Raw genomic sequence first — 27,470 nt, 5'->3', positions numbered from 1 at the left:
CGCAATCACCTCTGATGGGGTAGCTATGGACATTTGTTACTATGGCTACTGAACGAAATCTAGGCGGCTCAGCTGACGCTTCAATCAATGCGGCTAGCTAGCGTAGCGGGTCAAGCTTGGAGCTAGCTGGCGCTTAGCTGGGGCGGTAACGCTCGGCGCGTTAAATCATATATTTCGTTGTTTCTGTTGTAGAATTAAATTCTTTCGGCGTAGCTGGAATATTGCTTATTCATGTCTGCTCTGTGAGGGTGCTACGTTGGAGGTTTCGAGGCCGTGTTTTAGTGGTGAGTAACGTTTAATAGTGAGCAGTTTCTGTCTATTTAGCATTAGCAAGCTAAAACGGTAAATGTTGAACTACAGTAACAATGAAATCAGATGATATACTTTGTCGGATAATACATTTTCATTGGCTATAGCACAAGTGGTACCCACTTATCAACATTTTATACTATTTGTGTAAAAATGACATATTTTGTCCGGGCCTTGTGTCCTGTAACGTTATTAAAGGGAGCTGCGAATGCTAAAAACGAAACCGTGAAAATGGGTGTGTAATCGCTGAGACGGAACCAGTTATATTTTATCTGTCGTATGTATTTAGATGAAGCAATTGCTTCTTAAATAGTGTATATTTAACGCATGAAAGCGAGTGTTTGGTTTTGCTCTCTGTTTAATGCTGTTCTGCCAGATGCTAATACCAATATCTTTACAGTGCTGTCATTGTAGCACTTCCCCATAATCACACCCATTTCGCTGGCAGCTGCCCAAGCTCTGCAGTGTACCTGCACCAAGCAGGTGTCAGTATATAGAGGCTGTGGAGGATAACCTTTAAAGCATTGCGTATCGACAGTTTTGTAATAATGTTATTTTCTGATTCTGCCAGGTTGAATTGACTCTGAAGGGGAAGATGTGCAATGGAATGATAGAGTCAATATCAAAAGCCTTTTGGGCCCACACCTCAGCCACTAAACGGTCCTTCCTGTTGCTGCTGTTTCCGATTGTAGTGTCCACTGGGCAGGGGTCAGGTATGGGACAGAATTTATTATGTTCACATCTTTTTCTCACAATAGACTTATTAAATTAGGTTTATCATGACACAGATTGAATGGGTGAATATTAGAAGTCAGTAGCCCTACTCCATCTACTACACAGTAGATGTCATCAGATGTATTATGTTGTAGCCCTAATAAAGCAGCTCTGTGTAGCATACCTATTAACTTTATAGCTCAACTAAATAATTATTATACTTAAATTTCTAGTTCAACTCTTGAGTTGTTAGGCAATTTGAAGAATTTGCATTGGAAACATTAAAAAGGCTCTGTATACGCTTCTTAAATCAAAGAGGCTATGGATACCGTTCAGCCATGTCTGAGACCGGGAGGGAAAAGATACAAAGCTGTGTGTAAAAAAAAAAAAAAAAAAAAAAAAAAAATGTCACAAACAAAGGACAAAATCAATTATACCTCAGATGAAAGTGTTATCAAACCATGATGGCAATAAATAAAATAATAATTTGGTTTCATATGTATCAACACTGAAGAGGATCACCACAAGTTTCACCTGGAAAACACCAGGGATGCAATCAATAAATTACCTCTAACGTCTGCCCATACATGGCTAATTAAAAGGCAGCCATGATGTCTCTATACCTTTCAGTTTCATGGTGAGGTTTATAAATAAAAATGGATCGTATAGACTGATGTTATGATATATCATATATTGATACTTGTTAATTAATAAATATGTTAATTAAATTGTGAATGTCTTGAAAAGCTTAAACTGATTTTGGTGATCCACTGACCTTTCCTAATTTGCCTCTCTTGCACCAAAATCTTCTATTTACACACAGTATTGTGGTATTTTCCATAGTAGGGTGATTGTAATGACACGTTGATTTTCTGGAAAGCTGAGATTAGTCAGTCTCTTGGAACAAAAGCCTTTCTGCTCTACATTTATAAGGTCCTTTATATTTGTTAAAAAGTCTTTATCATTAGGAGGTACTTTTTAATAGTGTTCAGGATTACCAGTGAGTCATGCAGGAATAATTCAGTTTGTTTTGTAACATTTGGCTCCCTCTTTTGTAATATGTCCAGCTGTTTCTTTTGTCAATCCCGAGAAAATAGTTTTCATGTGATCATCTTGAATCAGATTTGTCAGATTGCAAAAAGGTGTCTGGAAGCGGCCTTGCCTCATACAGTAGTTTAGTAGTTTACTTTTAGATTTGAGATTATAATAATAATAATAATAATAATAATGGATTGCATTTATATAGCACTTTTCGAGACCTTCAAAGTGCTTTACAAATTCACTATTCATTCACTCTCACATTCACACACTGGTGGAGGCAGCTACAGTTGTAGCCACTGCTGCCCTGGGGCAGACTGACAGAAGCGAGGCTGCCATATCGCGCCGTCGGCCCCTCTGGCCAACACCAGTAGGCGGTAGGTGAAGTATCTTGCCCAAGGACACAACGACCGAGACAGTCCGAGCCGGGGCTCAAACCGGCAACCTTCCGATTACAAGACGAACTGCCAACTCTTGAGTCACGATCGCCCCAGATTAGATCGCCTCAGATTAGCTGAAATATCAATCTGAACTCTTTGTTGCCTTGAAAAAGCAGTTTTAAAGAAATTCTTCTGTGTTCTTCCTCTCTTCCCAGGATGTGTGAGGCCGTACATGGTTCAGAACAGCTGGGTAAATCTCACAGAAACCAACAGGGGCTCATTCCCTGTGGGCACAGTATTGCAGTACAGCTGTGACCCCGGGTACCTCCCAGATGGACCCAACATCCTCACCTGCACCGCAGTGGGACGATGGTCCTCTGAACCTCCACGCTGTATACGCAGTGGTGGTAAGATATTCTCTCCACTGTTGTCTTTCTTTATGATCTGTAAAATAGTGAGTGGCTAATGTGTTTTGAGCAGTTTACCTAACATCTTTATCTCATGATTTAAACCCTTTTTTAAAAACCATTAGTTCTTTGAGGCGCCTTGAGGCGACTTTTGTTGTGATTTGGCGCTATATAAATAAAATTGAATTGAATTGAATTGAATTCTTTTCAAGTTTTATGTATGTTGCACTTTGCTGTCTAATATTTTTTCAGCCAGATTTTTTTACATAAGTACTTTTCTGCACAAGTACTTTTAAAGATAAGTTGTTTTGTTCTTCTTTTTTTCTCCTCTCTTTAGCATGCCTCCCCCTCTCTAAACCGGATAACGGGGGCTACACCTGCCACCCATCCCCTTGTCGACTGTTCGCCCATGGCACTGTGATTGAGTTCTTCTGTAATGAGGGCTTCATGCTCAGCGGAGACTATAACTACCTGACATGTCAAGATGGAGAATGGGACGGCCCCATGGAAATCAGCTGTGTAAGCCAAGGTTGGTGAGTCCTTAGATTGATCCCATCTCTTCAAAGTTTAACACATTGGCTAAACATGAGCGTGCAGCAAATTAATGCCAGGGATATTTGGATTTGTGGAGATGTTCTGGTTATCATATGCACATTTTGCCCTGCAATTAAAAAAGTCTTCGAAAGACATCATTTCAAATTAATTGTGTTTATTCAAATATATTTATTTTCTCTTGATCTGTTACAATTTCTTGTAAAGCATTTTGTGTTTGTATTTAATAATAAAAATGTAATGAATAACATAAATTACCCCTGCCGCCACCACCTTCTTTAGGGTGTATAAGACCTTCCATGGTGCAGCATGGCTCAGCTAATCTGACAGACAGCAACAGGAGCTTGTTCCCTGTGGGCACAGTACTACATTATGGCTGTGATCCTGGTTACCTGCCAGCTGGACCCACCAGCCTCACCTGCACCAAACTGGGAGACTGGTCCTCTGAACCTCCTCGCTGCATACGCAGTGATGGTAAAGACAAACCTCCTATCAATTCTTAATTTGCCTAATTCTTAGGTGCATTGTATCCTTAAATGAAAATGAATTTTTTTTTTTTTATTATTCCAGATAAAATAAGATAAGACATAACACATCTTACTGTTTCTATACATTCATCGTATTTCTTTCTTTTTCATGGACAGTATGCCAGCCTCCATATCAGCCAAAAAATGGTAGCTACACGTGCCACCCCTCTCCGTGCAAAAGATTTTCTCATGGCACTGTGATTCAGTATTTCTGTGATGACGGCTATATTCTGAAGGGAGAATATAAATTCATCACTTGTCAGTATGGGAAATGGGACACTGTAATGCCAGTCAGCTGCCTCATTGAGCAAGGTAAAATGGGATTCGCTGATACATCAGTTCATACTGTATCAAAAGGCTTTTCTTATCTGTTATAACTATTTTATTCTTTCATCTATTTTTATAGCTTAGAAAATGTTTTATGAACAAAGCCTGTAGTTATTGCTGGAGTTGAGCTGTTTACAGCTATCAACTATATTTTCCTTATCATCTCCTTTTTAAGGTTGTAGAAGACCCTCGATGGTGCAGCATGGCTCAGCCAATCTGACAGACACCAGTAGGAGCTTCTTCCCAGTTGGCACAGCACTACAGTATACCTGCAATCCCGGTTACCTCCTGGATGGACCCAGAACTGTCACCTGCACCACACTGGGACACTGGTCCTCTGAGTCTCCTCGCTGCATACACAGTGATGGTAAGTTTCTTGTTACTTACAACACCAGTGACATGTTAATGCTAGGTGTAAGGTAAGAATTGTTGTCAAGATCATTTGTTCACCACCTTCAGCAACAAGGCATTTATGAATAATGGGAATAAAGTTTCTCTATCCTGCTAGGTCTTAACTCTTTTCAGTGTTTATAGTGATGGTTTGCCCATTTTATCTCAGTATAACAGTTATTTCAGAATTCCGTTTGATTTTGCTGTTCTGTAATCCTATCACTCATTTATTATTTCTACCCTTAACAGTATGCCAGCGCCCATATCAGCCAGAGAACGGAGGCTTCACCTGCCACCCCTTCCCATGCCAAAGACTTTCTCATGGCACTGTGATTGAGTATTTCTGCAATGAAGGATACATTCTCAAGGGAGACTATAAATATCTTACCTGTCAGTATGGGGAGTGGGACAGCCAAATGAAGCTAAGCTGCATCATGAAGCAAGGTGACGATAAGAAAATGGATTTCAGCTAATAATTTAAAAAATCTGCACAGATAACCATATAACTGCTTGTCTGTCCCACAGACCACAGTCCGACTTTGCCAGTGGGGATGCCAACTTTATCCATAGTGGCATCCACAGCTTGTTCAGTGGCTTTTATCCTGCTTCTGGTTGTGCTGTTTGTGCTTCTTCAGCCAAAACTTAAGTCTCTCCATCGGTAAGTCTGCCCCTGAATTTGACCACGAACAAAGGGTGCAGAGTATGGAAACTAGATAAAAATGTGACTGTGTTCTTGTCCTCTACACCTAGACGCGATCAGGGCGTGTCAGGACAGCCTGTGTCAATCATGGTGGAGGGAGTACAGGTGACTCTACCTTCATATGAGGAAGCCGTGAGCAGCAGTGGAGCTTCTGCTCTCAGTTCAGAATCTCGAGTTCAGATAGTGCTGTCGGAGGGTCAGCATGCTACAGCGCCAGAGGCTGGCCCCTCTAGGCCTTCTTCCCTCAAGCAGCAGCAGCAGTCTGAGATGGCTGTGGTCCATCCCGTCCCACCGTCTTCATCCTCTTCATCTCCTTCTTCCTCTACCTGGGCTTTGGAGCACGCAGGTGCTGCAGCAGGCACCTCTTCATCACAAAGAAGGCCGTCTGGAGGAAGCGACCACCATAGCCTGTCTCTGGACTCTGAGATGGATTACTCTGATGGTGAAGCTAAATTTATTTAGATGTCTTTCTATTTATTTAAAACACTTCTTAAATTTTGTAATAATCAAACTTTTGTCTTTCCTTCACAGATATTCCATTGCTGAAGGAGGCTTGAAACATGCTGCAGCCTTTGGACTTACCCAAAACAACCAGCTTTGCGACTAACCTGGAATGATGAGCAGGAGTTTCTCACCACAGCTGTCAACATAGATAAACTCAACTACAGAGGCCCCGAGGGAAGCTGTGGGTCACTCAGAAGAGTTCATCTGGCCATCACAAAGGAGAAGACAGAAAGGATTCACATGTACATACATGCTTACAGTTTCATGACATTTCACACACTATGTATGTATGTCTAATATCTAAAACTCAGTTTGAAAATGTTGAACAAAGCAGAAAGGAGCAGGCACTTCTGAGGGAGTTTATATTCAGTTCTGTTGGGGTAAAATGTCTATTGTGTTTCAGTTGACTGGGCAAAGCCGCAAACTCATCTTAGGAGCTATAAAGTAATTTGTGTCTTATTTGCCGTTTCTTTTCTTTAACCACTCGTCACACCATTCATGAAACATGGTCGCAATGATACATAAAGGCTAGTCAAATAAATTGCTGTCCATGTTATGTAAGCTCACAGCATCATCTTGAAAGATTTTCTGATTAATCATAACTTACATTTTTCGAGTCTCACTGTATATTATAAAATTCTTTGTCCCCCCTCCTTCCCCAAGAGTTCACACTGCTGAATTCAGGGTGTACATTCAACATACTTCATTCCTCCAAATATATTCTCCTCTTAATACTCATACCCCTCCCCCCAATGCCTTAGCTTTCCACTTCTATGCACAGGTATCTATAATTTGTGAAATTTTAAAAATGAATGTCAGTAAAATGCCTCCACTGCTTAGTGACATTATATGTGGCTTTGCCAGACACATTACTTGTACACAGGTAAATATTTTGTTATTAATTTATTCAGGCTGCTTGGGAATTCCTGTTTTCGTTCTAAATGGGAAGTTAAAAGGTGTATTTAAGTTATTTGTGCCCAAAATGCTGTTGATCAGCCATGGCTTCTTTTTGCTTTTTTGTTTTTTCTTTTCCTCTACAGCTCATGGAAACCTTAAAAAGTAGGTATTTTCACTTTGCAGCTTCACTTTGAATTCTACTGCAGGCACGTTATATGTGACACTGTAAATGTGGTTGGGAAGATCCAACACAAAAAAATAAGTGTACAGATTGTGTAATGTTAAGTGTTCACTTTGTTTGATGGTCCATTGAGTTTACCTTGGGATTGATGAATGGATTTTATTTTTTTTGTGAAAATGGTATTTTAATATATGTAAAAACCAAAAGATTTAAGTTTCCTCTGTATATATCCCACAGTCATTTTAATTAAATATAATTTAAGGTGTTACAGTTGGCTGTTGGACAGTTTTTTTCATTGTCGCATCTGAGATACATCTGAGTGGAAAGAGCAGATGGCACTTTAATAATCGTTATGAAGAGACCCCCCACCACCACCACCACCACACACACACACACAGTCCTTCAGTGTCGCAGCCCTGATCTTTGAACAGGCAGATGACATTTATAAAGTAAGGGCACTGGGTGGCTTTATTCTCTTATGTACGAATCTGTTCCTTGTACCCTTTGCCAGCGCTGGGATATCATCAGTGATGCTCTCATGGTCGCTTCGCCTCTTTGTCTTGAGGATCAACAATCTGGTCTTCCTCTTTTTCTGTATCTGTGTATTAAAGGGGTAACACAATATTTAGTTTGACCTCATTTTCAACAGATCAGAACACCACAGTGTGGAGTGAGTGCATCTGCTCTGAGACTTTGGAGGTTTGCTGCAGAAAAACATGCAGGCAGCTGTCACACTTACCCTCAGCTGGTGGCTTGACTCTTTGATAACATCTGAAGCCCAGAGCGAAGAGAAAGACCTCAGCGCACTGGAATGTGATGTATAACAGAGGGAAGAGAAACATGGCCCCAATAACCTCAAGAGGAAAGGCCACCTTTAGGATTGTAACGCACAGATGGATGTTTTGACATCCAGTCTCCATGGAGATGGTCCTGCTGCATCTAAAAATAGGTGAAGCAGTTTTCTTTATTAACTTTTGAGACTACATATTTTAAATTTGAGAGCTGAATCCTCCTCTGCTGTAAAATATATGTTCTACTGAACATCTCATTCATATGTAAATTGTTTATATGTTTATTATTTATGTGAGTGAACACAAATCTGGGCAGAAATTGGTTAGTAATTAGAACACAAGTAGTTTTGGCAAAGTGTAAAAAATGTGGTTATGATTGTTTTTTGCAGTTGCATCCATGTGTGAAGTAGTTTTTTATTGATATGTTTAGATGAGGTGAAGCTAATGTTAATTTATCTATGTGCTGTTGGTTAGTTAAAGATTTCTAAAAATATAATTAAATATTTCCTAAACAGAGTCATTTTTTGCATCTATACACATTTTTCTTTTGAATAGACTCAAGAAGACTCAACAAGTTTATTGTCATTTCGTTTGGTGTTACCCAGCCTGAAACAAAATACTGTTTCTCACCAGCCTCTACAGTGCAATAAGCAACACGGTTTAAAAAGAGTACGTTTAAAAAGAGCAGTAAAAAGGCAGCAATGAATTGCAACAATAGTTACGGATAAATAAATAGCATAAAATCTAGTTCTAAAACAAACTCAAGACACATTAGATAGCAGCACTATTTTCACAGAAGGGGATGGTTAAATTAGGTAGTGTATCTGGGAAATGTATTGTAATGTGTGTGTGCGTGTGTAGAATAGAAACATAACATACTTTTATTAATACATGGAGGCCATATTATTAGGTACGCATGTTCAATGCAAATGACATTGAATGTAGACATGGTCATAAGAACCTGCTGAAGATCAAGCTGAGCATTAAATGTGGTGTGGTTGCTGGTGCCAGTTAGGCTGGTCTGAGTATTTCTAAAACTGCTGATCTACTGGTTTCAATACACCCATCTGCAGGGTTTACAGAGAATGGTCTAACAGAGAAAATATCCAGGCAGTAAAATGCCTTCGTTGATGCTCCAAGCTGATAGGAAGACAACAGTGACCCTCCGGCCCCACGACACATTGAACCTTGAAGCAGATGGGCTACAGCAACAAAAAACTACAACGGATGCTTCTCCAGCCTGCTACGAACAGGACACTGAGACTACATTTTGCACAGGTGCATGAACTGAACAATATAAGATTGGTAAAGCGACGCCTGGTCTGATAAGTCTTGACTTCTGCTGTGGCAGTGGGATGGCAGTATCACAATTGGTGTAAACAACGTGAAAGCATGTATCCATCCTGCCTTGTATCAATGTTTCAGACTGCTAGTGATGGTGTAATGGTGTGAGTGACATTTTCTTGGCACTCTTTGGGCTTCATGGTGTCAACTGAGCATCATTTAAATGCCATGGCCTTCCTAAGCATTGGTGCTGGCCATGTCCATCCATTTATGGCCACTGTGTATCCATCTTTTGCTGGCTGCTATCAAGCAGGACGAAACATCATGAGAACCTTTCAGTTTAGTAGCAGGCTTACACTTGTGGTCCAATTTCCCCACCAAAAATATTATTTTAAATTGCAAAAATAAAACCTGCTTACAGTGGCAATTCATGAAAGACAATATTTTAAAAAAGTTCTGCTTTCTCTTTGAAACTGCATCGCAGCAGTAGTTCCAGTAAGAGTTTACACATCAACTGCCTTATTTCCTCTTGCATAAACACTGCAAGAACACTGACTATTGTTCAAGAGCAGTGCAGTATGAGAAACAGAATATACTGCAGAGAGCCTCTGTTTAGATTTAACATGAAGCATAAAGTTTAGGCACAACCTTGGACCTGCTTGTTTTAGAGTCAAGGAGAACACTTAGTGTGTATTCACTTACTGTGGACTGAGTCTGCATAAGACAGACATGACATATCCCAGTGTAAAGCCAATCAGGGGCATCAGTGAAGCTGCAATAAGAGCATCGGGCATGAGGATCATCCATATTACATTTCTGACAATATAGAAGGACAGGATGCAAATAATGATGCTGGAGATGATCAAAATACTGAGACCAACCTGTTGAAAAACAGAAAACAGATTACAATAGTCAAGAACTGGTTTTGATTAGGAGTGAAAAACTAAAGCCTTCTTGTTTTACAAACTCTGCTGGTAACGTAAGCCACAAATTACCCAAACTCCGTGCAATAAATCAGTTCTGGTAAACACAACTTGAAGATATTTCATGCCACGGTGTAAAAATCACAGGTGAAAATAATAAACTGACTTTTTTTTTTTTTTTTTGGCTGGGTCATTTTCAAAGTCCTGAAACTGGAAACGATTTTTTAGCAATTTATAAGAACAACTGCTCTTATAAATCTGGACATCTGCTGTGAAACCTGAAACCTGAGTCTCACTTTTTTGACCGTCACTGCGGTGTTTGGTTTGAAGTGATTAATAGTGATGCCAAAAGCACAAGGCACCAGGGTGAAAGCAAGAGCGGTGAGGATGCCGGCATACGGCACGGCATTTTCCAATCCAGTGAAGCCTTGAGAGAAGATATACAGCAGCAAAGGCATCAGACCCAGGGCTGCAATGTTGGAGCAAGTGGTCATCACAATGCTGGGAGGGCAATAAAGCGAAGAAGGAAAATCATTGCACTGATGTGCAAAGTATCTCACTGCATTATTTACTTTAAAAGCAGTGCAATTACTGCAAACAGGAGCATCAGCTTACCTGAGGTTCATGTCGCCTTTCACAACAAGAGAAAAAATGTTTGATAAGGTTCCCCCGGGACAGCACCCACAGATAAGCACGGTCACTGCCTTTATGGGCTCCATCTGCAGGATTTTGGCAAGACTGAAAGCGGTAATGGGCATGATGCAGAACTGGGACAGCAGGGCAATGGCTACTCCTTTTGGCTTGAAGAGATAGGCCTTAATTTTGAAAATCTCCATTGTGCAGCCCAGGGATATCATGGTGATACAAAGGTTGAGGACAGTCAGTATATTGACTGTCTTGTTTATTGGTCCCTGCATGTTCAGGGTGGCCAGGGTAACATTGTCAGATGCATTTGCTTCATTAAAAAGGCTCCCGCCATGAACTTCTGTCAGGTTCATCATAGCACTTGCACCAGTGTTGCGATTTTACTGAGATTTGGCTTTCACCTGTCACATGAAAGAAGAGGAAATGCAAACATGTTAAAGACATTAACATTTCAGAATTAAAGGTCAACAATATGTCTGTAAGCACAATAGCTCAAGAAGTTTTAAATGAATTCTGATAAAACTTTGTAGGGGTGCAGAGTGGGGTCATGTTAGGGACACATTAAAATTTGGCTTACATCCACCAAGGTCTTCAAGGTCAACTGAACAATTTACTGGTTAAAAATTGACAGCAGGTCTTATAACTTAAAAATTTTGATTCTTACAAATGAACTGTGTATCGTCAGCATATAGAAAGTACCATATAAAGATTTAAAGTATCATGTCACATTTGACCTCTGACCTCTCCTTCAAGGTCAATAGATTGATCTGAAGGTCAAAGTGCTACATAAAAATGTTTGAAACTTTGCTTCTTCTTCTTCTTTTTTATTTTTTGGAAAACTAACTTTTATCACTTGATACTGATTAGTAACCATTTGATGAATTGTAGTAAACAATGCTATGCGTGTATATCTACACCCACATAGATTTTGAAAAAGTATTATACTCAGAATTAGGTGATGTATATCAAAAATTGGTTTTATTAGGGCAAATAACAAAAGCCTGCTCTCTGCACCAATCTGTCGAAATGTGCTGATCCGTTTGAAGTGCATGGTTGCAAGTTGCAAGTTCCAGCTAGATTACGAACTTTAACAACTTTAGTGGTTAAAGCACTGTCAAAGATAAATCCTTGAGACTAGAGCTTCTCTCCAAAGGTTTGCTTGGTGTGCACAAAGAGGATCTTTTGGGGGAAATTGTGAAGCAACATATGTTGTCTAGTATCTAGTAGTAACTGATACTTAATATTCATGGCATGCTCTCTGCAGGGAGAAAAACAAGCCATTTTTTTTTAAAAATGTGGACAGTGTGTGGTGTTAAACTAGAAGTTTTCAGTTCTGTGAAAAAAGAAAGCACATGTTGCAGTGCTAGCTTTACTCTAGATCCTGTTTTTATTTGTTTGCATTGTGTTTTTAGTGCTCTTTAAATTTTTAACCGGAGTTGCCAGAATGTGCATAATACGATAAGAAAGCCTTTATCCCTTTTTATTTATTGAAGGTTCTGTAAAATTCAAGATTTTTAGCAGTGTACGTTGCTCTCATTTGAAACAAACTCCAGTTCCAAGCAGAGTAAACTTTTACAAGTCTTATACACAACACAACACAGTCCAACACTAAAACACTGGAATCGGTGCCAGTCTTTCCCTTTTCAAATAAATGACAGGTGAATAAAAACAACACTTTCTTACCTTAATTTCAGGCCACTGGCAGCAGCGTTTACTCACTCACACACTTGTGTCCAGCTAGCCTTGTGTGGTCCAAGTGCTTTTCTCAGTGCTTACCCCCCTTCCCCAACCTTGTCCTCCCTTATTTATCACATGATCTCAGGAAAAACATGATGGTAGGTGGCTGACACTGCAATCCAGAAATCTGTGATTCGTGCAAAGATTTCCCCTCAGTCAGGCTTTTATGTGAAGTTATCCTCTTTTGTGGGGCACAATGATATGAAAGGAATGCAACAATCTGTTTATGAAGGCAAAGGGGCACTTTTATTCATTAATCCTTGCTTTCATTTAAACAGACGTGCAATTAATATTGTGCAACGAGGCAGAACACTGAGGTTACTTGGCAAAGTTATCGGTCTTTGTGTCAGCACATGTTATCAGTGTGCTTTTTAGACAGAACACAAATGTTGTCTAAATAAGATAAGATAAGATAAGATAAGATAAGATAAGATAAGATAAGATAAGATAAGATAAGATAAGATAAGATAAGATAGAGGGCCGGAGAAGAGAAAGAGCAGAGACTCGGAGCTGACGGAGCAAAAGCATGAGCAGCGTTAACGAGCCGTTAAGCACTGAGTGCGAGGGTGTTTGAGGATTTGCTGTAAAGCAATTAGGACTGTAGAAGTGTCATGTGGGGAAGTGGGAGAAGTTCTCAAACACGAGCATAAACAACATATAGCTGAGTCATGTAAGGTCATTTCACAATATGCCATAATAGCTTATCGTGATACTCATCTCTTAACACTCTACTGTTAATACAACATGTTAACATTAGACAGCCTTCACCTTTGATATGTTGGGGGTATTTTTGGTATTTTGCAGTATGAATAATTGATTCTTGATATCCTCCTGTTGACATCTGAATCTCAATGAGATTAACTGAGCACAAAGATTCAATTGATTTATATTTTTTTAATTGAACTTTCATCTCCTTTTAGAAACACGTATTGCAGACATTTCTATTAATGTGAACATTAATCAGGATTAGTTTTCTTAAACATTCCTGATTATTAAGGAGTATATTTGCAGTGCTGCAGCTATTTGAAGTTCGTATGCTCTGACAATGAACAGCTATGGGTAGAAGGTGGGGGAGGGCAGCTGAAATGAGCTAGGCTACCATCTGGCCTTATAATTATATGCTGGGAATAGAAAAGAGCAGATATTGTCGCACACAACACTGCTAATAATCTCCACTTGAACAGTAGACTGTTGAATCTAAGCTAATATGTCATGTCTGATATCATAATGTAAATATACAGTCAAGATTCTGCAAAATGACTGATGTCTGTGTATTTGACTCAATGATATGTAAAGCGATTTATAATGTTTGTGTAATGTGTTTAATCAATCAGTCAATCAATTACTGATATTACTGATCTCAGTCCATTATGTGTATAGAGCACACTTCTCCACAGAATCAATTTCTTCTATTCCAGCGTCTCCACCACCACGAATGAGACCAAAGAGCTGTCAAAGGACGTCAGGGATGAGAATGTAGAGTTGCACACGGCTGGAATGGACTATAAGAACATCAGCAGGAAGCGTGGTGACATGGTGACCACTGCTAGTGTGATTATTCTGAAACAGGAAATATAAAATGACCATCAATCACCTTCTGTCTTAAGGTGGGTCATTCCAAAACTGCAAGGGAGATGCTTGTTTATTATATGAAGGGAAGTTAGACCACAGTCACCAAGACGACCACATAATGGAGTGAAATCATGGCGCACCCATAGGGTCCAATCACTCAAGAAGGTGCATCTTTAGTTTGCCAGTGAACATCTAAATGATTTAGAAAAGGCGTGGGAGAAGGTGCTCGGCCCTCTGTGTTTGGAGGAAGAGGGATGATGTTCTTTGGATCACACTCATCATTTCTCTTCCTCCAAACACAGTAAAGTACAGACATGTAGATTAAAGACATGTAGATGAGAACCTCCTTCAGAAATGTTATAATGAGCTGTGAGTGGGTCAGCATGGCAGTGATCCAACACATACAAAGGAAGTAAAGGAGTGTCTAAACAAGAAACACGTTAAGCTCATGGAGTGGTCAAGCCAGTCTCCACACCTCAGCCCTGTAGAAAATCTGTGGAGGGAGTTTCAAGCTGCCAAACAGCAGCCAAGATACCTAAAGGATTTCTGTAAGTTGGCCAGAATTCCTCCTCAGATGTGTGCAAACCTCATGACCAACTACAGGAAACGTCTTACCGCTATGCATACCAACAAGGATTTCTCCACCAAGAACTAAGTCATGTTTTGCTTGGATATTAAATACTTATTCCACTCAGTGACATCCAAATAATTGTATAACTTTTATGTAACGTGTTATTTTTTTCTGCATTTTTTGGTTGATATTCTGCCTCTCTCCGTTACAAAGAAACTACCATAAAAATCAGAGGCTGTTCATTTCTTTTTACTGGAGCAAACTTACAAATTCAGCAGGTGATTAAATCATTTTTCTGCCATTGTAATATACCACAGTACAGCAAAGAACATCATGTTCTATTTGAGAAACCACACTGAGATTTCTCATCCCCAAGCTGCTGTGATTGTAGGGGATAAAATGTATTTTGAAGGCGACCCAACTCCGCGGACTTGTGGGAAATATAGTTTCAGCTCCAAAAACATGACATATGCAAATCAGCTTTGTGTTGGACCAAGTTACTTCAATTACCATAGGCCTTTGCTTTACTGCGCCTGCGCTGTAGATGTTTTCCCCGTGCATGTGTGTAGGCGAATCACGTGTGGAGAAGCGGTTGGTTGTCATGTCTCTGCCGTAGCAGAGTTCCGTGCTTGGTTTTATTATCTGCTTCCAGCTTTTGCTGTACTTTCTATTTCTTTTTTCCCCTCATACCCTTTTTTTAAATCGAAGAATGAGCGAAAACGATGACATCGAAGTCGACAGCGATGTATGTCTTTTTGTTTCCTCTAGAAGTAGCTAGCCAGTTTGTTAGCTACACAGTAACTCACATTCCTCTCAAAATATGCTATTTGATTGTGCTAGCTAGTTAGCGGGGGTTTCTCTGGGCTAGCACTAGGTTTTGAAGCCTGTATGGAGATAGCTGTTAGGGGGAGCGTTTGAGCTCTTAATTGCTGGCTTTCAAATGAAAGTCGCACACGGAACTGGTGAATAAGTTGGGTTGCCTCGCTACGACATTTGTCGTTTGTTTGGGGCAGCTCCGCAAAATAAAAAGGGCTGTTTTATGCTCTTATAACTTAAGTCACTCGTTCTGGTGGACCGTATTCCTGCTGTCACGTGATCAATAAAACTTGAAATAAAACGCTGTGTTAAAACTGCAAATATGGGAAAACAAACAAACAAAAAAAAATCATAAACAGCAGTTAAGCTCTTCCAGGACACAAGGTCAGCTCTTCTGAGAGGTGAATTGACGGCTTGCTTGGACATAATGTTCCTTTCAGAACTATAACACGGTTCTGTCGGCTATACCACGCACGCTTTTACTATTTATTTAGTTTAGATGCTAAATGCAGCCCTTGTTTATTCGTTGCATAAAAGGGTAATCCCTTCACGTCTACCTACATATAGTTAGCATACTTGACAGCTAGCTGGTTGAAATGTCGTGGTTGGTTGTATCTTTAGCTCTGACGTGTGATTTAAGTCGGGCTATGATGCACACACATTTAATACAGCAAACCGAGGCTCAATGAGAATACAGTACTCGGTGTTCTCCTATCGTACAACTGAATTCATGTCATGTTATTGTGTTTTTTTGATTATAAGCCCGGCGATTTATTCAGTATTTCTCTGCAAGCCCTTGTTACCTGTTAAATTGTGGTTTCTTGCTAAAAATCCAGCGCTGTAGTTGCATTACAACTAACCACTCTGCCAATGGATCAGTACGCCCACTGTGCGTGCAGGTTTGAATTCCTCGTGTTGCAATAAGCAATTGCTTTTTCCCACCCCAAAGTGCGATGTGGTGTTTTAATTGAGCATGAATCTGAGAGCATGACCTAAATATGGCCACATATTTCTCAGAACTATGGATTTCAACTCTAGTGTAGATCCTATTAGAGCCACCTATACATTTATTGTAAGGCTTCATAAGCCCTCATTGTGCAGTGCATCTAATGCTACTGAGCCATTAAGTTTAGAAATGCTTCCTAAAAACAGTTTTCAGCAAAGGCTCAAATTTCACATCCATATTTCAATTCAATTCAATTCAATTTTATTTATATAGCGCTAAATCACAACAAAAGTCGCCTCAAGGCGCTTCAAGTGATGAGCTTTAACTTTGTGAGGCAGATTGTTTGTATTGTCTTTTGTTTATGTTTGTTTTGATATATATGTTTATGTCTTTTGCATTTTGTGTAGTTTTACATGTGCCCAGGAGATATTAGCAGTTTTAGTCAAATCTGCCATGTTTGAATCTATATTTTTACGTTGATATCCATTGACATGTAGTGTTGCTCTTAAATAAACAAAGAAAATGAAAGTAAAATGTTCCTTCTAATCTCTGCCAGTACCTAAATTAAAAATGATCCGTTTTATACTAACTTTAATATCTGGCCTAGCAACATGTTGTAATGAGTGAGATATAGATAGATAATAATAGAATGCATTTGTATAGCGCTTTTCGAGACCCTCAAAGCGCTTTACAATTCCACTATTCATTCACTCTCACATTCACACACTGGTGGAGGCAGATACAGTTGTAGCCACAGCTGCCCTGGGGCAGACTGACAGAAGCGAGGCTGCCATATCGCGCCGTCGGCCCCTCTGGCCAACACCAGTAGGTGGTAGGTGAAGTGCCTTGCCCAAGGACACAACAATCAGAACAGAGTGAGCTGGGGCTCAAATCGGTTACAAGATGAGCTTCCCAGCCCCCTGAACCACGGTCACCCAGATAGATAGATAGATACTCACTCTATTGATCCCACAAGAGAAAGTCCAGCAACAGGATAAAGAATAAAAATAGTACAGTTAGTGAGTTAATAGTTAAAGTAAAACCCTCACTTAGTGAGGGACTTATTTTATCAAATATATACAACAGTGAGAAAAAAAACCCTAAAAAATAAGAATGAGGTTAATTTGAAGAAGAGCAAAAAGCTACAATAATACCATACCAATATTTGAATTTACCTGATCTACATCCCATCCGTCCAGTTCTGGGTTGTGGATGGGGGAGCTGGAGCCTATTCTAGCTGCCATAGGGCAAGAGGTGGGGTACAGACTGGCAGTCTTTTGCAGCGCCAACACAGACAGCCAGACAACCATTCGCGCTCACATTCACAGAGAAATGGGGAGAACACGCACAGGTCCTGGGTGCAAATCTAGCTGCAGCCTTTCCATATAGAGTTTGCATGTTCTCCCCATCTCTTCATTTGGAAAATTTTCACACATATTTGTAATCACTACATTTAAAAGCTACTTGTTAACCACAAACGGGTCTTACATGACTCTTAGTGACTCACGAAACAAGGAACACCATGTTTTAAGACACAAATTTGGATTTTTTATCTATCATCCAGTCCGTGTTAAGAAAAAAAGGCAAAGGAAGAGCTGAGACTGAGTTAATGTTGAATTTTAGTTACGACTAAGATTTGCTGGTGCAACCCTCAAAGCAAACATATCGTGTCCTTGTAAATACTTCCAGCACAGGTTCCTGCTTGTGTGCATATATTGATATTAACACAGATACACGCAATAACCGTCTAAAGATGAGGCCTTCTCTTACTGCAGTTTAAATCACTTCTGTATGTTAAAGAACGGGACGTATGTAGTTTTTTTGTAAATGACCTAAACTTTCTCTGTCCCCTTTGCAGGCAGACAAGCGAGCACATCACAATGCGCTGGAGCGTAAACGCAGGGACCACATTAAAGACAGCTTTCACAGTTTACGAGACTCTGTGCCTGCATTACAAGGGGAGAAGGTGAGGAAACTATCTCTATATTGCCATAGACCATTCATATTGTGCTCCAGAATCCAGATCTATGCTTGTCATCACTCTGTCATGCCTAGAGGAAGGAGGAAATTGTTATTTGTAGAAACAGATGCCTCGCCAAATATCAATGACGTGTCTGATAATTCACAAGATCATTCATCTCGTTGGTGGATTTTAACAAGCTTGTAGACACTGCTGTCAAAGCAAGCAGCTCTGTAAACTCTGGAAGCTTTGCCAAATAAATGCTGGATGAAGAGTGATGTTTCTGCTTATGCTGTCCATTTCATATTTAATACTATTCAAGTTCAAAAAGCAGTTAATGTACAGTTGTTGTGTCAACATGGAGATCATTTTCTCCTCTGTTAAGCCTGATTTGTAGTACTGTGTTGAATCCCACCTGCTTCATCTTCGTTTGCTTTTAACTTGTACCTGCGCTGGTCTGCCATCACAAGTGAAACTGAAGCTGATAATGCTCAACCTGGAGTTAATAGATATGCAGTGCTATGCAAATCTAAAAGCCACCCCTCATTTCTTTATATTTTGCTAGGAAAATGGGAAATTCTGTCGAAACACGTGCAAACATACATGAAAGTACAGTATGTAAGTTAAAAACAGAGTCTGTACAGTTTTAATGAGCTTGAAAATCACTATGTGGTATGACGGCTTTTATTCTTCAGCACAGCCTGAACTCTCTTAGGCAGCTTTCTTATAGTAGTCTTCAGGAATAGTTCATTGAAAGCTCTTCTCTGGATGTTTGCTTTCTTTTGTTACATTTGCTGTCACGATGATCCAACACTGCTTCAATAATGTTGAGGTCCAGCCTGTGGGGAGGCCAATCCACGACTGAGAGTGTTGTAATTGTGTTGTTTTCTATCCAGGTATGCAGTGTGTTTGGGATCATTGTCATGCAGGAAAATGAAGCTGTTGGCTGCACGGTGGAAACATATCTGATGATTGTTTTCTGCATTCATAATTCCATGAATTTTGACAGGATCCCAAACACCACTGACTGAAATGCAGGCCCAAATAATGACAGAGCCTTTACAGATTGCTGCAGGCACTCACTCATTTACCTCAGATTAATACTGAAGATGATTTAGACCAGAAATTTCTAATTTGAATTCATCACTGCCCACTGCCACTGATTTTCAGTCTGGTTAGTAATCTGTATACTGTGTTAACACTGCATATTTCTAACAAACACAATTGCTGTTGCTCAAGTTTGCATTGCTGCAAAGTTGTGGCATCAACATTTGTGGTCAGCCTGCGCTGTTGGTTTAATACGGTACTACAAAACAAGTGTTGACCCATCTGCCCGAGGTCGCTGACTCCTGCAATAGTTCTTGTTAACTTCTTATTTTAATCCAGATTAAATTGCAACACACTCTGAACTTTGTATAACAGATTCATGCACTTTATTGGCTGCTTTTTCACACGGGCCTGACAGAATTCTGTTAAACAGGCTTCCCGAGCACAGATTCTAGACAAAGCCACGGAGTACATCCAGTACATGAGACGAAAAAACCACACCCACCAGCAAGATATTGACGATCTAAAGAAGCAGAATGCACTGCTGGAGCAGCAGGGTAAGCGGTGCTCTTGTTAAATAAGTATCGCACATTTTTGTCACGTGGATTCAATCTCAGATGCTGTAAACAACGTTTGTTTCTATCTTTGTGTACGACTTGCAGTTCGTGCACTTGAGAAGGCCAAGGGGAACACTCAGCTCCAGACCAACTACTCTTCCGATAGCAGCTTGTACACAAACCGTAAAGGGAGCGCCGTGTCCGCTTTTGATGGCGGGTCCGACTCCAGCTCTGAATCAGAATCAGACGAGACACCAAACAGGAAGAAGCTGCGCCTGGAGCTAAGCTAGATTTGGGTGGACCCCGGCTCCTTAGACAGACTCTTTTTACCCACCAGCCCCAGCTCCTCTTTCCTGTCCGCACTGAGCCCTGCCTTCTTGCGCTAGCCCAGGAGACGAGGTGGAGATCGTGTGTGAGAGAGGTGCTATTATGTATAAAACGCTTCTACCTTCTTTTATCCTTCTGGCAAGCATCCTGTCACTCCTTTCGTGGCCCAGCAACAAAGTTAAAAATCCCCAAATTGAGGCAGCTCTGCAGATTTGAAGGACTTTATGCCTTTCAGACCTCATAATAACCATTCATATATGTGGAGATGACAAGACTTGAGTAAAGCTACAAAAATAACCTTTCCCTATTGGTTGTTTTGGTCAACCTCTCCAATCCGGTGGAGGTGTGAGACTTTTGACAAACGGTAAGGGTAGGAATACCTTACCTTTTAATAATAATAATATTAATATTTTTCCAGAAAAGAATGTGAAGTTGCTTTTGGAAAAACAAACCCTGTCTGTTATGCAAAATGCAGCCCTCCTTATTCTGTGTAGTTGGCTAAAAGTTTTGTCTTTTGAAATGTTGTGTAATCAAAGAAATCCCTCTATTTATAGTCATGCACCAAGAAGAATTTCTTACCCTTATATCTATATACCTATATAATCTGATGTCTGAACTCCCATTATGTTTGGCTTGATATTTCAAAGTTTCAGCTATTTATTTTCCTCTGTTTTTAATATTTTTAAATAAATTGTGGTTAAAAAATCCCCTCATTGATATTGAATGTTGCACAATGCAGTTAAAGGCATTGTCCTTTATTTTTGTCGATGGAAGTTCCTTTTCAGTGTGTGGTATATAACACTGTATACTCTTAAATGGTGTCGTTTCTGCAAAGAAAAGCCTTCCCTTTGATTTGCCTGTGCTGGGAATGTTTCTTTTTTTTTGCAGAGATAAATTAGTGTGTACCTTATAAGATTTGTTTGTTCCATTCCATGGAAATTACAGGTATGTTGTACATACTGCCAACGGTTGTCTTGCAAGATAAGGCATACCTTTATTATGAAACTATAAATAAACTATTTTATCCATTTTGGATGAATTTGTGACTCCTGTGTTTTTAATGTAAAAAAAAAATAGCCTGATTTTTGCACATTAGGCATCCCCAACAGCATCCTTTTTTTGGTGTTAAATGCAGGTTTAGTTAAAGAGCCAGTTAATTCAATAATCTGGCAGGTTTAATAGGATTTGAGAATCAGAATTTGCTGATGGAATTAAGGTAAATGATAAGAAGGATTTGTTGAAACTTTGGTAGAAATAAACCTTTAAATGTTCCTAGATCACAAGGACTAGATTGGCTACACACGGAGATATATTTATTTGTCTTTTCACTCATATTTAGAGATAAAGTAGAAAATATGAGCATCGAGGAACATATAAACTTTATTTGCGACATAAAATGACATCAACCATTGTTTAAATATTGAATTTAGACTTGGGCCAGTGTGATGTGTCCTGACGCTCCCTCTACAGGAAACAACGTCCAAAGACGCAGGTTGTGTGCTGCTTTCCAGTGCCGTAGGAAATTGCAGGCGTAACCAAGAACGACATGTAGGATGGTGAAGTACTGCTGAAATATTTGAAGGTGATAGTAAAGCACACGACGAATCACAGAAATGATAGAAAAACGTTCCAAGACATCTGCCTTTGTAAAGTGCATCAAGTGGCGCTCTTTGAGTTCAGCATGAAAGTTTCCGAGGGGCCACGAACGCGTCACCAAAGCAGAGAACAAGCAGCCAGTTTCAAGCGCCGCATCAGACAGGCATGTTTTTTCATCATCGCTTAGTTTTGGGTCATGGCTAAACAGTACGACTTCTTGTTCCGGCTGCTCATGCTCGGAGACTCGGGGGTTGGGAAGACTTGCATGTTGCGCCGGTTCACGGAAAGTGACTTTGACACTACACACATTTCCACCATCGGTAAGCCATCCAACAGGTTTTCAGTGAAGCTTTCTCCAAAACTCATATCAGTTTTTTTTCCCCACAGGTTGAACCAGTTAAACACCGGGGAATTCTTTCTCTGGATGAATGTAGATGCAGGGTTTTAACATTCAGAGCATTTTATTTTAGCTTTCCCATTTGTTCAGAATATAAAAGTGGGCCTACTTATAGGATTAAAGGGCCTCAAGTTCAAACAGCCTCACATGGGAAAGTTTGCCTTGAAGGCTTTCTGTTGCCCACGCTAAAGCACAATGAAAGTATAAGATGTCATGTGTTTGCTTAATTAAAGGTTAGACACGTAGAAGAGGTCTGATAAAGTCCGTCTCTGTCACGAGCGTACTGGAAATGGGAAGGGAGACGATTATTTTTTCTGCTCTCAAATTATTTGATATGCTATCTTATATTTTTTCCCCCTTGATTGGAACTTGCGGATTGATGAGGCCATTAGTGCTTCATATCAGTACTGCCACTTTTCCTGATTGTGTCACATACTAATGCGTTGGAACAAAATGTGGTAGGCCCTGTTTACCCTCTTTACCTGTTAGACTGTGGAGCATAATCAGGGTCAAGTCTCACCAGAAAATGCAGAGTGGAAAGGCTTTACATGGGATTTGGAATAGTGTCTGATGGTGAAATCATTGCTAAAAGAAAATCACTAGCCGTGCCTTTAGATCTGCATCAGGCAGTGAGAGAAGCGCTGGAACAAAAGGATACTGATATGCAGGATGAATGGACAGCTTTGCATATATTACATAAACGCAGATTCTTACATGATAAAAGTGAACAATTGCAAAAAGAGGAAAGCCATCCTTAAGGCGAGACAGAAACGGGCTACAGGAGGAGCTCATTCACAGACACTGAAAACAGTGAGATCGGGATTTGATTGTTATGTAAAGTAGGTGCATTTTCAGATTCCGTAGCACCTCTTCATTTCACTCAAACTGGACTAGGAAGCTGCATCGCCAACAAAAATGTATTTATGGTCAATGATCATATGAAATGCCTGACAGAAAACTTTTTCATGAGCACAATGTTGGGATTGGATTACACAGAGTTTATTGATTCCACAAAGTGTGGTGGCAGCGTAATGGAAAGAAAAAAAACAAAAACTGTTCAGGGTTTAATGTTAAATGTAACAGAGCCAAATATAGAAGGAAACAGAACAGATTCCAAGTTGTCCAATTGATCAGAATCACACGTTTCCTTTTTTTCCTGCTCTACTTCTTTCCTATTCTAACTTCAATCATGCCACTAGTGTCAAAAAATCTTATAAATATCCATCACAGGAGCCAAATGAAAGGATCTCTTCAGTCTTTTCATTAATCTTTTCTTGCAAGATATATCGACAGTAGTATAGTCGTCATAGTTGTAGTGTCATGGCTTATTGGCACATTGGACTATAACAGAACCTATTGAATTTGCTAATTTCGGTCATGCTTTAGTTGTCGGGCCAATAACCTCATGCGACTCCAGAATACTTTGGTATACAGAGGAGTTCATGGTCGACTCAATGACTGCAAGGTGCCCAGGTAAAACAAGCCCAAATCATCACCCCTCCACCACCGTGCATGACAGATGGTATGAGGGGTTCGTGCTGATATGCTGTGTTTGTTTTTTGCCAAATGTAGTGCTGTGCATCATGGCCAAACATCTCCACCTTGGTCTGGTTTGTCCAAAAGACATTGGAGGTGCGATGGTTAGTACGATCTGGGTTCTTGCTGCCTCTTACAGCAAGAATGTCCTGTGTTCAAAGCCACTGGCTGGTTGGTCTCTCTGTTCCTGCATGGGTTCCTTCCAGGTTCTTTGCCTTCCCCCCACAGTCCAAAGACATGCATGGCTGGCAAATTGGTGATTCTAAACTGGCCCTAGGACAGATGCTAATTTAGGCATGTAGGGTCAGAGATGTAGCTCCAGGGTTTTTTTTTTTTGCCATTTTCTGCCACTGAACTCGGGTTAAACTTACCGTGATATCCCCTTCTGGGATATGCGACAGATCAGCAAACCTTTCATAACTTCTGGCTTTATAGATGTGATGACACTTGCTGATGATCAGTTAAGTACATCTGAGTACACTTCCTCACAGGACTGCAGAGAGTCTTTAACATGACTGTACATAGTGTAGGATCAGAAATTCATGTTTGTCTTTGAGTGGATTTTGGCTTTGCTGGCATGATGATAAGAAGTAGATTAAAAGAACTGCTTGAATAGAAACCAGCAAAGTTACGTTGCAAACCTTTATTCTGTCTCCTAGCACAGAAATCCCTCAGTGTCGTTTACACCTGTTTAGATAACGGTATCTCCGAGGAATCCTCAATGAACCTCAGTGATATTTGTTGGCAGTTTGTGATTGTATTTTTGAAGGTTGCATCCCAGCTTACATCTGTATTTGCGTTTTCTTTGTTTTGGTCAGGAATTGATTTTAAGATGAAAACACTGGAGGTAGATGGAACCAAGGTGCGAGTACAGATATGGTAAGTGACGTTTTTCTTTCATTGCATTCACGCTTGCTGCCATGGGTGGTTCCCTTTTGCTGATATGTGTTTGGTCCTCCATGCAGGGACACAGCTGGTCAGGAGCGCTATCAGACCATCACCAAACAGTACTACAGGAGGGCGCAAGTATGAGCAGCCAAGAGTAAACTTAGATTTCTGTAACGCAGCTTTGATTCCTTAGTCCTCTTTCCACTTTTTATGCAGGGTGTCATCTTTGTCTACGACATCACAGACAAGCTGTCCTTTAAGCACATAGCCAAGTGGGTCAGTGATGTGGATGAAGTAAGGCAATAAGCACTCATTCGCTGCCCTTCGCAGCTGTCCAGTATTTGTGTTCTGGCTGACTGAACTTTAGCTGCTTGCTAAACAATCAGTGGCTTAGAGTGACTGACAGGATGATGAAGTCCACTATCCCTGTGCTTGACTTCAGTTTTTGTTGTTTTCTTCTAGTATACTACCCAAAAAATGGAGACCATATTGGTAGGAAACAAATGTGATGATTCACTCAGGAGGGAAGTGTCAAAGAATCAAGGAACCAAGGTTTGATTAAGCCTTATTTTCCACTGTGCTTTAATTAGTATATTATTGATTTTAATTTGGAGATTGTGTTTTAAGTACTCAACATCATAATATACATTAGTCCCATATTGTAAGTCAGTCTCCTGGTGGCCTCCAGTTTCTTCCAGGAAACTTCCTTAAACTTGATGATGATTACTGTAATACCTGCGCTGGAAAGCTTTGTGTGTTTCATAAATGTCACTTAAGCTGACAGATCAGCTCGAAACACAGTCTACACAAACAATCCACACACTGCATACAAATTCAACCTGTCTGTCGGGCAACTTGGCAGCTTGATTCGAAAAGTGTGCGCACAAATATCTCTGTGCTGGCAGGCTCTTAGTTGTTTCTATTGCTCAGACAGCCTCAGGCCTTTTTACCACAAAGACACTGTGAAGACTTTAAAACTCTCCGAAATAAAATCCGGACGGTTGTACAGATCTTGTGTGTGATGAGTAGTTGTTCATGTTGTAGAAACACCAATATGAACTCTTTCTGACCCTGTTAAATTAGACAATGAATTACAGCCAAATGTCATTCATCAGAATGAACGTTCCTCCGAGCTCTTCACACAGACCAGGACCATCTAGATACTAAATACTACAAAATATTCAGTTATACTAGACTCAGTCGCTGCTCTCACGTTGTTGACTTTATTTTTGAGGTTTAAAAAAAAAGACTTTTGCATATTGGAGAAGAACTTTTATTGAGAAAATATGCAATATGGTTCTAGCATAACTTATTTCAGGGAGAAAAGGCTTTTAGAGGCACTACTATCAAAGCTTCCAAAAACTAATGGCTGATACCAGCATGTCTCTTAAAATAGAATACTGTTCAACTGGTTAGGCTGAGACAGACAAACGCTTCCTCCCACGTTTAAAGCATTTACTGACATTTTTTTTTAAATCATATCGCTAAATAAGATAAACTTTCTATAAACTTCTTACTGCATGTTATAATATTAACACAGCACACAGCAAAGCCTGAAGGATACACCTACGTCCATGCAAGTGCATAATATGTATAAATCTTCACACTGTTGACACTCTGTGCTGTTTAATCAGTATTATTGTGGCAGAGTATCGCTTTTGCATTTAATTGATTTTTTTAATTATATTTATATAGTTTTGGAGAAAAAAGGTATAAAATAGTTTTATTATTTCTAAAAATATACACTTCAATTGTTTGTAGTTAGCAGGATCCTATGGGATGGAGTTCTTTGAAACCAGTGCCTCCAAGAATATCAACATCAATGAGGTAGTGGATTTTCTTGGTAACATTTTTTTCTGGGTAATTCCCCGCCGCATTTTTTTGTTTTCTTTCTTCCTTCTTCCTCCAGTCATTCGAACGTCTGACAGAACTCGTGCTACAGGCTCACAAGAGGGACGTGGACAACCTGTTGGGATCTCTGGACAGCTATCTGGATAAGGCAGGTCTGGAGGAAGACAAAGAGAGCACAGTCCCTCACTGTCCTCAGAGGAGCTGCGCCTGTTAGAAACAAGATGGCCATCATGGTGCCACAGCTTATAGTTGAAGGCGCTCTGACTTGATTCGGTCCCCCTCTGCCCTCTTTGTAGATGCGGTGACTTGCTGCCCCAGGGGTTTAATGAATGGGTTTCACTTTTTGTAAGTTTTTTTTTTTTTTTAATCACACTGTGTTAAATGCATTTAGAAGCAGCTACCAGCAGAGGGCCAATTTTGTTCCATGATCACTGAATCTTAAAGCTGGTGAGGTTCCCGGAGAACACGGTTTTGTGTAATAAAACTATCCATACCCACGATTTCTTCCTTTAAAATACAGGTTTGCACCGAGCACCTGCTTCGTCACTTGTTCGTCACATTTTGTTAATATTTTTTTTTAAATTGAATAATTTGGTTGGTGCTGTAGGTGAATTGTGGATTCAAATCAACAATCATTTATTTGAGGAGGGCGGAGGAAGAGGATGGAGGCAATGACGAAGAAGCCGGAGGACAGAGCTGAATTATTTACACCTCGAAATTCAAACCCAGCAGGGGTGGAGTTATTTACATAATTCACTATCCTCCTTTGACAGAGACTCTGTCGTGCCATGTTCGAAGACCTTGAATGCTTGCTCATGCATTATCATCACGAATGTGTGCATTTGCGTTACAAGTGTGATTGGCATTGTGTGCTAAAGGAGTGTTGCCACTCTTTGAAGTAATGTACTCGGGCTCTGCCAAGTTGCCACTTGTATGTAATTTTTGTTTTGTAATTTGTGCAGGTTGTTACAAAAAAATAACAAAACCACTGTACGGGTTAATAAATTAAAGTTTTCATATTAAAGCTAATGAGATGTGTCGGGGCCTTGCTGAGTCATTACATTAGAATGCAAGGAGTGAAGTCAAGTCCTGAAAGAGTT

General features: G+C 40.1%; 4 protein-coding genes across 6 annotated transcripts; 3 read left to right on the top strand and 1 right to left on the bottom strand.

Annotated features, from left to right (window-relative positions):
• The first annotated feature begins 96 nt into the window (after positions 1-96).
• LOC146366228 (sushi domain-containing protein 4-like) lies at positions 97-7,194 on the top strand. Its single transcript, XM_084914059.1, has 11 exons — positions 97-284; positions 881-1,022; positions 2,657-2,848; positions 3,186-3,377; positions 3,683-3,874; positions 4,045-4,239; positions 4,430-4,621; positions 4,894-5,088; positions 5,170-5,302; positions 5,395-5,786; positions 5,876-7,194. The coding sequence occupies exons 2-11, from the start codon at positions 905-907 to the stop codon at positions 5,899-5,901; spliced, it is 1,827 nt and encodes a 608-aa protein (XP_084770185.1). The 5' UTR covers positions 97-284; positions 881-904; the 3' UTR covers positions 5,902-7,194.
• LOC146366227 (hepatic sodium/bile acid cotransporter-like) lies at positions 7,135-12,360 on the bottom strand. The gene is made up of 6 exons (XM_084914063.1): positions 12,253-12,360; positions 10,540-10,970; positions 10,221-10,425; positions 9,704-9,882; positions 7,666-7,865; positions 7,135-7,524 (listed from the first exon to the last, which is right to left on the bottom strand). The coding sequence occupies exons 2-6, from the start codon at positions 10,923-10,925 to the stop codon at positions 7,463-7,465; spliced, it is 1,032 nt and encodes a 343-aa protein (XP_084770189.1). The 5' UTR covers positions 10,926-10,970; positions 12,253-12,360; the 3' UTR covers positions 7,135-7,462.
• Positions 12,361-15,002: 2,642 nt separating this feature from the next.
• On the top strand, positions 15,003-21,141 carry LOC146366226 (protein max-like). 2 transcript variants are annotated; one of them, XM_084915782.1, is made up of 4 exons: positions 15,003-15,194; positions 18,070-18,177; positions 19,652-19,775; positions 19,881-21,141. In XM_084915782.1, the coding sequence occupies exons 1-4, from the start codon at positions 15,159-15,161 to the stop codon at positions 20,063-20,065; spliced, it is 453 nt and encodes a 150-aa protein (XP_084771908.1). In that variant the 5' UTR covers positions 15,003-15,158; the 3' UTR covers positions 20,066-21,141. The 2 variants fall into 2 exon arrangements, with proteins under 2 accessions (XP_084771908.1, XP_084771907.1); XM_084915781.1 differs by having other exon boundaries at positions 19,637-19,775.
• A 103-nt stretch (positions 21,142-21,244) lies between these two features.
• Positions 21,245-27,399, top strand: LOC146366225 (ras-related protein Rab-15-like). Of its 2 annotated transcripts, XM_084915779.1 has the most exons (7): positions 21,245-22,018; positions 24,450-24,510; positions 24,597-24,657; positions 24,736-24,813; positions 24,982-25,071; positions 26,281-26,346; positions 26,429-27,399. In XM_084915779.1, the coding sequence occupies exons 1-7, from the start codon at positions 21,895-21,897 to the stop codon at positions 26,582-26,584; spliced, it is 636 nt and encodes a 211-aa protein (XP_084771905.1). In that variant the 5' UTR covers positions 21,245-21,894; the 3' UTR covers positions 26,585-27,399. The 2 variants fall into 2 exon arrangements, with proteins under 2 accessions (XP_084771905.1, XP_084771906.1); XM_084915780.1 differs by lacking the exon at positions 26,281-26,346.
• Positions 27,400-27,470: the final 71 nt, after the last annotated feature.

The sequence above is a fragment of the Perissodus microlepis genome, chromosome 19, assembly GCF_051167445.1.
Source record: "Perissodus microlepis isolate ML-2025 ecotype Zambia chromosome 19, ASM5116744v1, whole genome shotgun sequence".
Taxonomy (NCBI): domain Eukaryota; kingdom Metazoa; phylum Chordata; class Actinopteri; order Cichliformes; family Cichlidae; genus Perissodus; species Perissodus microlepis.
This window is presented reverse-complemented; position numbering and strand designations above follow the sequence as displayed.

Bases quoted from the DNA above. Each gene is read 5' to 3' on its own strand.
- LOC146366228 (XM_084914059.1), top strand. From the start codon at position 905: ATGTGCAATGGAATGATAGAGTCAATATCAAAAGCCTTTTGGGCCCAC. The intron at 3,378-3,682 runs GTTGGTGAGTCC...CACCTTCTTTAG, and splicing joins AATCAGCTGTGTAAGCCAAG to GGTGTATAAGACCTTCCATG. The intron at 5,303-5,394 runs GTAAGTCTGCCC...CTCTACACCTAG, and splicing joins AAACTTAAGTCTCTCCATCG to ACGCGATCAGGGCGTGTCAG.
- LOC146366227 (XM_084914063.1), bottom strand. From the start codon at position 10,925: ATGATGAACCTGACAGAAGTTCATGGCGGGAGCCTTTTTAATGAAGCA. The intron at 9,883-10,220 runs GTGAGACTCAGG...GTTTTTCAACAG, and splicing joins CCGCAGTGACGGTCAAAAAA to GTTGGTCTCAGTATTTTGAT. The intron at 7,866-9,703 runs GTAAGTGAATAC...ACCTATTTTTAG, and splicing joins TTATGCAGACTCAGTCCACA to ATGCAGCAGGACCATCTCCA.
- LOC146366226 (XM_084915781.1), top strand. From the start codon at position 15,159: ATGAGCGAAAACGATGACATCGAAGTCGACAGCGAT. The intron at 15,195-18,069 runs GTATGTCTTTTT...TCCCCTTTGCAG, and splicing joins ACATCGAAGTCGACAGCGAT to GCAGACAAGCGAGCACATCA. The intron at 19,776-19,880 runs GTAAGCGGTGCT...TACGACTTGCAG, and splicing joins TGCACTGCTGGAGCAGCAGG to TTCGTGCACTTGAGAAGGCC.
- LOC146366225 (XM_084915779.1), top strand. From the start codon at position 21,895: ATGGCTAAACAGTACGACTTCTTGTTCCGGCTGCTCATGCTCGGAGAC. The intron at 22,019-24,449 runs GTAAGCCATCCA...TGTTTTGGTCAG, and splicing joins TACACACATTTCCACCATCG to GAATTGATTTTAAGATGAAA. The intron at 26,347-26,428 runs GTAGTGGATTTT...TTCTTCCTCCAG, and splicing joins AGAATATCAACATCAATGAG to TCATTCGAACGTCTGACAGA.